Consider the following 10,000-nt stretch of genomic DNA (forward strand, 5'->3'; position numbering starts at 1 on the left):
GATGTGAGTGAGAAAGGTGGGAGAGGGGGAAGTGAGTGAGAAAGGAGGGAGTGGGGGATGTGAGTGAGAAAGGAGGGAGAGGGGGATGTGAGTGAGAAAGGAGGGAGGGGAATGTGAGCGAGAAAGGAGGGAGAGGGGGATGTGAGCGAGAAAGGAGGGAGGGGGATGTGAGTTAGAAAGACGGGAGAGGGGGGATGTGAGTGAGAAAGGAGGGAGAGGGGGATGTGAGTGAGAAAGGAGGTTGAGGGAGATGTGAGTGAGAAAGGAGGGAGAGGGGGATGGGAGTGAGAAAGGAGGGAGAGGGGGATGTGAGGGACAGGGGGATGTGAGTGAGAAAGGAGGGAGAGGGGGATGTGAGAGAGGAAGGAGGGAGAGGGGGATGTGAGAGAGGAAGGAGGGAGAGGGGGGGTGAGAGAGGAAGGAGGGAGAGGGGGTGTGAGAGAGGAAGGAGGGAGAGGGGGTGTGAGAGAGGAAGGAGGGAGAGGGGGTGTGAGAGAGGAAGGAGGGAAAGGGGGGTGTGAGAGAGGAAGGAGGGAAAGGGGGGTGTGAGAGAGGAAGGAGGGAGAGGGGGTGTGAGAGAGGAAGGAGGGAGAGGGGTGTGAGAGAGGGGGTGTGAGAGAGGAAGGAGGGAGAGGGGGATGTGAGAGAGGAAGGAGGGAGAGGGGGATGTGAGAGAGGAGGGAGAGGGGGGGTGAGAGAGGAAGGAGGGAGAGGGGGATGTTAGAGAGGAAGGAGGGAGAGGGGGTGTGAGAGAGGAAGGAGGGAGAGGGGGTGTGAGAGAGGAAGGAGGGAGAGGGGGTGTGAGAGAGGAAGGAGGGAGAGGGGGATGTGAGAGAGGAAGGAGGGAGAGGGGGATGTGAGGAAGGAGGGAGAGGGGGTGTGAGAGAGGAAGGAGGGATAGGGGGATGTGAGAGAGGAAGGAGGGAGAGGGGGTGTGAGAGAGGAAGGAGGGAGAGGGGGGTGTGAGAGAGGAAGGAGGGTGAGGGGGATGTGAGAGAGGAAGGAGGGAGAGGGGGATGTGAGAGAGGAAGGAGGGAGAGGGGGATGTGAGAGAGGAAGGAGGGAGAGGGGGATGTGAGAGAGGAAGGAGGGAGAGGGGGATGTGAGAGAGGAAGGAGGGATAGGGGGGTGTGAGAAAGGAAGGAGGGAGAGGGGTGTGAGAGAGGAAGGAGGGAGAGGGGTGTGAGAGAGTAAGGAGGGTGAGGGGGATGTGAGTGAGAAAGGAGGGAGAGGGGGAAGTGAGTGAGAAAGGAGGGAGAGGGGGATGTGAGCGAGAAAGGAGGGAGGGGAATGTGAGCGAGAAAGGAGGGAGAGGGGGATGTGAGTGAGAAAGGAGGGAGGGGGATGTGAGTGAGAAAGGAGGGAGGGGGATGTGAGTTAGAAAGAAGGGAGAGGGGGATGTGAGTGAGAAAGGAGGGAGAGATGGATGTGAGTGAGAAAGGAGGTTGAGGGACATGTGAGTGAGAAAGGAGGGAGAGGGGGATGTGAGTGAGAAAGGAGGGAGAGGGGGATGTGAGGAGAGGGGGATGTGAGAAAGGAGGAGAGGGGGATGTGAGAGAGGAGGAGGGAGAGGGGGATGTGAGAGAGGAAGGAGGAGAGGGGGGGTGAGAGAGGAAGGAGGGAGAGGGGGTTGAGAGAGGAAGGAGGGAGAGGGAGTGTGAGAGAGGAAGGAGGGATAGGGGGGATGTGAGAGAGGAAGGAGGGAGAGGGGGTGTGAGAGAGGAAGGAGGGAGAGGGGGTGTGAGAGAGGAAGGAGGGAGAGGGGGATGTGAGAGAGGAAGGAGGGGAGGGGGGATGTGAGAGGAAGGAGGAGAGGGGGATGTGAGAGAGGAAGGAGGGAGAGGGGGATGTGAGGGAGAGGGGATGTGAGAGAGGAAGGTGGGAGAGGGGGGTGTGAGAGAGGAAGGAGGGAGAGGGGGATGTGAGAGAGGAAGGAGGGAGAGGGGGATGTGAGAGAGGAAGGAGGGAGAGGGGGGGTGAGAGAGGAAGGAGGGAGAGGGGGGGGGTGAGGAAGGAGGGAGAGGGGGGTGTTGAGAGAGGAAGGGGGATAGGGGGATGTGAGAGAGGAAGGAGGGAGAGGGGGGTGTGAGAGAGGAAGGAGGGAGAGGGGGATGTGAGAGAGGAAGGAGGGAGAGGGGGATGTGAGAGGAAGGAGGGGAGAGGGGGATGTGAGAGAGGAAGAGGGATTGGGGGATGTGAGAGTGGAAGGAGGGAGAGGGGGTTGTGGAGGAAGGAGGGAGAGAGGGATGTGAGAGAGGAAGGAGGGATAGGGGGATGTGAGAGAGGAAGGAGGGAGGAGGGGGTGTGAGAGAGGAAGGAGGGAGAGGGGGGTGTGAGAGAGGAAGGAGTGATAGGGGGATGTGAGAGAGGAAGGAGGGAGAGGGGGATGTGAGAGAAGGAGGGAGAGAGGGATGTGAGAGAGGAAGGAGGGATAGGGGGATGTGAGAGAGGAAGGAGGGAGAGGGGGTGTGAGAGAGGAAGGAGTGAGAGGGGGGATGTGAGAGAGGAAGGAGGGAGAGGGGGGGTGTGAGGGAGGGAGAGGGGGGTGTGAGAGAGGAAGGAGGGAGAGGGGGGTGTGAGAGAGGAAGGAGGGAGAGAGAGTGTGAAATACACCAAAGCTTTAGAAGCGAGGCGAGAGATGCATTTTCAGAGACACTGAAGCTTCAGGCCAGGACGTCTCTCCTTTGCTGAAGGAGTAGTAGATGGAGGTAATGGCCGCCCAGCAGAACTGGAGGGCCAAGCACAGCTAAAGAACGTAAGAATGTTTGGGAAGCCCAAGGGGTCAGGAACCATGGGATAAAGAGACTGGTATAACAATGTATTATTGTGTCTCTTAGTGCGCCGCCCTCCTGGAGACTCTCCGCTTGTAGTGTCTGTAATGATTTGTTGTGTGTTGCATTGGCTGAGCAGAGGTTCACTTTTTCTTTCCCCAAAGCATTGGGATAAACAAAAATGGCCGCCCACTATTTCCTGCAACCTGCTGTGGCTCCCACAGGCCATATCACGCTCTCTCTGCCAGCAGCACCACCTTGCAAGGGGTTAAACCCATGGTCCCGGGCTTCGCCGGGGGTTTTATTCTGGGGCGGGTAATAATAATGGCGTCTCCTTGCAGATGGCCGCGCTGCAGAGTCCGTTCTACGGGGACAAGATGAACCTGTACTCGCTCTGCAAGAAGATAGAGCAGTGCGACTACCCGCCGCTGCCCTCCGACCACTACTCCGAGGAGGTGAGCCCCCCAAATCTGTGCCCCGCGCGACTACCCGCCGCTACCCTCCGACCACTACTCCGAGGAGGTGAGCCCCCCCAAATCTGTGCCCCCCCAAATCTGTGCCCCCCCAAATCTGTGCCCCGTGCGACTTCCCGCCGCTGCCCTCCGACCACTACTCCGAGGAGGTGAGCCCCCCAAATCTGTGCCCCGTGCGACTACCCGCCGCTGCCCTCCGACCACTACTCCGAGGAGGTGAGCCCCCCAAATCTGTGCCCCGTGCGACTTCCCGCCGCTGCCCTCCGACCACTACTCCGAGGAGGTGAGCCCCCCAAATCTGTGCCCCGTGCGACTACCCGCCGCTGCCCTCCGACCACTACTCCGAGGAGGTGAGCCCCCCAAATCTGTGCCCCGTGCGACTACCCCGCCGCTGCCCTCCGACCACTACTCCGAGGAGGTGAGCCCCCCAAATCTGTGCCCCGTGCGACTACCCGCCGCTGCCCTCCGACCACTACTCCGAGGAGGTGAACCCCCCAAATCTGAGCCCCCCCAAATCTGTGCCCCCCCAAATCTGAGCCCCCCCAAATCTGTGCCCCGTGCGACTACCCGCCGCTGCCCTCCGACCACTACTCCGAGGAGGTGAGCCCCCCCAAATCTGTGCCCCCCCAAATCTGTGCCCCCCCAAATCTGTGCCCCCCCAAATCTGTGCCCCGTGCGACTACCCACCGCTGCCCTCCGACCACTACTCCGGGAGGTGAGCCCCCCCAAATCTGTGCCCCGTGCGACTACCCGCCACTACCCTCCGACCACTACTCCGGGAGGTGAGCCCCCCCAAATCTGTGCCCCGTGCGACTACCCGCCGCTACCCTCCGACCACTACTCCGGGAGGTGAGCCCCCCCCAAATCTGTGCCCCGTGCGACTACCCACCGCTGCCCTCCGACCACTACTCCGAGGAGGTGAGCCCCCCAAATCTGTGCCCCCCCAAATCTGTGCCCCGTGCGACTACCCGCCGCTGCCCTCCGACCACTACTCCGAGGAGGTGAGCCCCCCAAATCTGTGCCCCCCCAAATCTGTGCCCCCCCAAATCTGTGCCCCGTGCGACTACCCACCACTACCCTCCGACCACTACTCCGGGAGGTGAGCCCCCCCAAATCTGTGCCCCGTGCGACTACCCACCACTTCCCTCCGACCACTACTCGAGGAGGTGAGCCCCCCAAATCTGTGCCCCCCCAAATCTGTGCCCTGTGCGACTACCCACCGCTCCCCTCCGACCACTGCTCCGAGGAGGTGAGCCCCCCAAATCTGTGCCCCCCCAAATCTGTGCCCCGTGCGACTACCCACCGCTCCCCTCCGACCACTACTCCGAGGAGGTGAGCCCCCCAAATCTGTGCCCCGTGCGACTACCCACCGCTCCCCTCCGACCACTACTCCGAGGAGGTGAGCCCCCCAAATCTGTGCCCCGTGCGACTACCCGCCGCTACCCTCCGACCACTACTCCGAGGAGGTGAGCCCCCCCAAATCTGTGCCCTGTGCGACTACCCACCGCTCCCCTCCGACCACTACTCCGAGGAGGTGAGCCCCCCCAAATCTGTGCCCCGTGCGACTTCCCGCCGCTCCCCTCCGACCACTACTCCGAGGAGGTGAGCCCCCCAAATCTGTGCCCCGTGCGACTACCCACCGCTACCCTCCGACCACTACTCCGAGGAGGTGAGCCCCCCAAATCTGTGCCCTGTGCCGTTCTCAGGAGCGGGGCTCCTCCGTGTCTTACCGTGCGACTATTCACCAGGCGAAGGCTTTATTCATATGTATGGCCTCTCGTACATAGCGCCTGCAGTGTACTCAGCGCTGTACAAAGGCGATGCAGTACATGCAATAATAATACAATAAGCGCAGCAAAGTCAGACACTGGGGAAGGAAATCCCTGCCCCGGAGAGCTTACACTCTAAGCAGAGAATGGGATCAGCGTCACACTTTATCATATTTATAATTTAATGTTAGTTATTATTGTGTAGAGATTAATAAAGTCTCGCACTTTTGTAGCCGGAGTTCTCAACTCTGGTCCTCAAGTCACTCCCCCCCCCCCCCCCCCCCACACACACACAGGTCAGGTTTTCAGGATATCCCTGCTTCAGCACAGGTGGCTCACCTTTGACTGAGCCTCTGATTGAACCAGCCGTGCTGAAGCAGGGATAGCCTGCAAACTTGACCTGTTGGGGGCGGAGAGTGGGGTCTTGAGGACCGGAGCTGAGCCCCCCCATACAGAATTTATTAGTTCATACTACTATTATTATTACTGTATAGAGATTAATAAAGCCTCACTCCTTACAGTAATTATATTGCAGTCTTGTTACTGTATAGAGTGCGATTCATGTAGCCGTGTCCCATTATTATGTATATATTATTTATTATTGAAGTTTCAGACCGGCAGCATTATTATTATTTAGGATATAGATATAATTATTATTTAAAAAAAAAATTTTTTACATCTTCAATTAAAGACAAGCGCACTGACAGCCTCTCTTGCTAAATATAGCTGCCCGTGTAAGCCGTGCGTTGGAGCTGTCGGCCTCGCTATACAGCTGGGTGTGAACAATAATATAAAATGATGGTATAAGTGTCAGGGGCTGCCTTTTGTTCTGACACTCACGCTGTCTCCTCTCCTCTCTCCTCATCTCCTCCTCTCCCTCCTCTCTCTCCCCCACCCCGCACATGAATATTTCACATATCTACATCCTCATCGCCTATTCTCCTTGACTAATTTTCAGACTGTCCGCATTTGCATTTCACATGGTAGCTTATTACGAGCTTGCTGCAGGATGCTTGTTGCCATAGCGACGTGCAGCATGATTTTAATGAGGGTACCACATATCCAGTCCTGCCTGCAGGACTATGATACCATAGCTAAGTGTGAAGCCGGAGTCACAGCCCAGGGGCAAGAATCAAAAACTCTGCCCCAGATAGAAGATCTTCTCCCAGCTAGGAGAGGACAGATACTTTCTCTCGGCTTTTTAAACACGCCGAGCTTCCACTTGAAAGCCACAGCTAGAAAAAAGTCTTCACCTTAGAAATTAACTCCCGTGCTGCAAAACAACGCAACCAAGTTTCAGCCACTCCAGTATATTATTTAGGGTCTTGGGAAAACATCACAGAAATGGCGGTGGGAAGCCAGGGGGGTGGGACGAATTCGCCCCCCAGAAAGGCGGCACCTATAACCTCTGAAAGGGGCAGAGTCAAATATATAGAACTATAGAATAATTGTTTTTTTTTGTTTTTTTTAAGTACAATTCTGTCTACTCTGGATTTCCGTTTTAATATATATTGTTAAAAAGACAATCCTGATTTGCAATGATGTATTCTTTATAAGGCGTTCACGGCTGTATATACACAAACATATTGTGGGTTTTTTGGTGTGTGAGATACACACACACACACACACACACACACACACACACACAAACACTGTATGTATATATATTAGTGTCTCTGTGGGTGTCTCTTTATCTCTCTCCCTCTCTGATAACTTAAAAAATATATATATATTTATTTTTTATTTACAGGATTAGGGAGGGGGAGTTTCTAATACTGAACCGTGCTATTTTCAGGCCTCCCCCTCCCCTTGTTACCGAGTTTAAATCTCCCTCCAGGGGAAACAAAATCGCTGCTTATCTCCTGGCCAATAGGAAGCTTCATCATCAGTTGTGGCTTCCCATTGGCCGGCTATTTAAATGCCCTTAAAAAAAACAAAAAAAAAAAAAAAAACAGGAAGTACTACTGGTAACTTCACTGGTAAGGGTCTCAGGAATAAGGGCGGTGGTCCTCCCCTGGGTCCCCTCACTGGGTCCCCTCCCCTGGGTCCCCTCACTGGGTCCCCTCCCTTGGGTCCCCCTGGAGTTGCTGCTGTAAATGTAGAAGGATATAAATGTAGCCACTAACAGCTGGTTCTTTTCCCCTTCTCTCCCGCCCCCCTCACAAAGCTCCGAATGTTGGTGAACACCTGCATCAACCCCGATCCCGAAAAGAGACCAGACGTGACTTACGTGTACGAGGTGGCGAAACGCATGCACGGGCTGACGGCGAGCAGCTAAAGCAGAGTGCCGAGCACGTCCGCCCGACTCCCAGGCACTTTGCAAGCAATATTCCTCGGACCGTACACCTCGCCAGAGAGAGGCTGCTTCTCAAACACCCCCTGGGTTGTGGGAGGGGTCCGTCCGTCTGCCACGGGGGGGCTTGGGATGTGAAGTTTTGCCCCAAAACATTACGATTAGGTCAAAACAGAAATGCTTTATGACAGTGGCGCCCAACTCCAGTTCATTAAGGGCTACCAGACCGATCTGGTATTGGGGATATTCCTGCTTCAGCACAGGTGGCTCAATCAGTGGATCAGTCTTCGACTGCACCTGTGCTGAAGCAGGGATATCACTAATATCGGACGTGTCAGGTGGCCCTTAAGGGCTGGAGTTGGCCGCCCTTGCTTTTACAGAGGTATAATTCGACTGTAACCTTGGTAGTGACTCCACGTGCGGTGGAAACCCCCCCGGGTGTAAGGCGATTTGGAAGGCCTGGCAAGGGTCTGCAGGTTAGCGGCTGCTCAGTTTTCTGCTTATCTTGAACAGGAACACAGTGTCAAAATGTGTGGACATGCTCAGCATCCCTATACAAACCGTGACACATTCCAACTTAAATGTGCAGCGTTCCCCCTTTTTTTAAGGGGATGGGGGAGCAGGGGGTCCCCGCAACTGAAATTGTAAAAAAGGGGAGGGGGGGTTTGACGCCTCCTCTGTCCGCAACAGGGTTACTCAAAGTGCCTTATTACACAGTAACCCTTTAATTACTAGGGTCCTACATTTTTGTAACTGTCCTCCTACAAATCCGCACTCTTGTTTATTCGCCCCCAATCGCGTATCCGGGGGTCCCCGTATTAAACTCAAGGCCTTTCTCACGTTTCAATCATCTGTTTTGGGGGGGCAGGTAATGTAATCTTCTTTTTCTGTTTGTTTGTTTGTTTGTTTTAGGCGTCCGATAAATATATTATATATTATTTTCGTGTCAGTCGGGTTCCGCCTAGAACGTGCGCGCACCACTCGAACACGCGCTTATGATTATACGGGACGTACCGCATAGAACCAAAGCGACTGACAGGCAAGGAACATGTTAAAAACTAGGTAACGGCGGCCTTCGAAATGTAAATACCGGGGTTCAAATAGGGAAGCGGATGGGAGTTTTGTGACGGCGGTTTTAACCTGGATTGAATTACGGTTCACTTGGTATAAACAATATATATATAGATTTTCTCCCGGGCTTCTTAAAGATGGCTGCCATAGTGATTTGTCAAAATGCCGCTTCTGTGAAACGTTTTGGTAAATCTCCGAGTTACAGAGAGAATGGATCTAGTTGTCACTCTGCTTTCGATTGTACTGAGGTGGCTGCCTTCAGGCCAACTCCAGTCCTCAAGGGCCACCAACAGGCCAGGTTTTAGGGCTATCCTTGCTTCAGCACAGGTGACTGAGCCACCTGTGCTGAAGCAGGCTCTTCGACTGAGCCACTGATTGAGCGACCTGTGCTCAAGCCGGGATACCTGAAAACCTGACCTGTTGGTGGCCCTTGAGGACTGGAGTTGGCCAGTCCTGCTATAACCTTTGCACAGCTATAAATAAAACACGGAATATTCCAGCAGCGTTCAACAGATTTGGGGGCGTGGGAGGCATAAGAAGTGTTATGGACAATTAAGATTATATCAGAGAGAGAATGAATTAAAGATGTATTTTTCAAAAGTCTCTGTGTACCCGTTCCCGTTCCATTCCGGCGCTGCCATCTTTCCCCAGCGACCGACTCATCGATTTCAAATAGGCGCAGTCAATATTGTGTGTGTGTGTGTGTGTGTGTGTGTGTGTGTGTGTGTGTGTGTGTGTATATAGTGTGTGTGTAAATACAGAAGATTATATATTTTAACGCTTTGATTGTGTTTATATTTAATATCTTTAAAGCTGCGAAACCTGAAATCTTGTTATTTAAAAAAAAGAAAAGAAAAAAAGCTTTGTAGTGTTAGATAATAGTGACTGTTTTTGTTATTATGATTATTCAACTCTTAAAGCCATTTTTTATGAGTTTTAAAGCAGCCTTTGATTTCTATAGCAGGTTTAGCCATCTCCCCAACACTTTTCTGTTTGTGATCATTTGTTGCCTATGTTCCCAGCAGTTTGAGCAGCAAACTGTAACAATAGACAATGTTAACTTTGTCATATAAGGATACATTGTAGCTGCTGAGTTACACTGACTGAAGGACTGATTGGAACTGGAAGGCGGCCATTTAGTTAGGCACACAAGCAGGATTTCTACAGATTTATAAGAGGAGCAGCTTGGGTAAATGCAAAATGATACATTGTCGCATCCTTTACATATAAAAATAACGTGGGCAAAGGGGGGGGGGTCACAGTATTGCTGATTTAAAGTCCCCTCTACAGAAAAAACACTTCCCCTTATTTTTAACATGGGCGGTCAGCAGGGGGTCTCCGGGACCTACCCGCGGTAATTTCAGCTCTGAGGATCTCCTGCTTCCCAAGATACTAACCGCTCCAGTGTGGGTATCTCGGGGAGAAGGGGGTCCCTGGAGATTAAATGAATGCGGTTCTGCTTCAACGACCCCAAAAAAGGTTTGCGTTCAACCTTCACACATCTCCCGGACGTACACACCGTGCAATGCGTGGTGGTGTTCGCTGTTTGTTTCCGTTAATCTCAATCCTAGGGGTGGCCAAAACCAGTCCTCGAGGGCCACCAACAGGTCAGGTTTTCAGGAT

General features: G+C 53.6%; 1 protein-coding gene across 6 annotated transcripts in view; it reads left to right on the forward strand.

Annotated features, from left to right (window-relative positions):
* NEK7 (NIMA related kinase 7) overlaps positions 1 to 8,980 on the forward strand; it is a 96,121-nt gene extending 87,141 nt beyond the window's left edge. For 5 of the 6 annotated variants that reach the window (XM_075617053.1, XM_075617057.1, XM_075617054.1 and 2 more), the window contains 2 exons: positions 3,113 to 3,226; positions 7,181 to 8,980. In XM_075617053.1, the coding sequence (XP_075473168.1) occupies positions 3,113 to 3,226; positions 7,181 to 7,291 (225 nt within the window). In that variant the 3' untranslated portion in view covers positions 7,292 to 8,980. The remainder of the gene's footprint in view (positions 1 to 3,112; positions 3,227 to 7,180) is intronic. The other variant, XM_075617058.1, reaches the window with a different exon arrangement.
* The last annotated feature ends 1,020 nt before the right edge of the window (positions 8,981 to 10,000 follow it).

The sequence above is a fragment of the Ascaphus truei genome, chromosome 10, assembly GCF_040206685.1.
Source record: "Ascaphus truei isolate aAscTru1 chromosome 10, aAscTru1.hap1, whole genome shotgun sequence".
NCBI classification, from domain to species: Eukaryota; Metazoa; Chordata; class Amphibia; order Anura; family Ascaphidae; genus Ascaphus; species Ascaphus truei.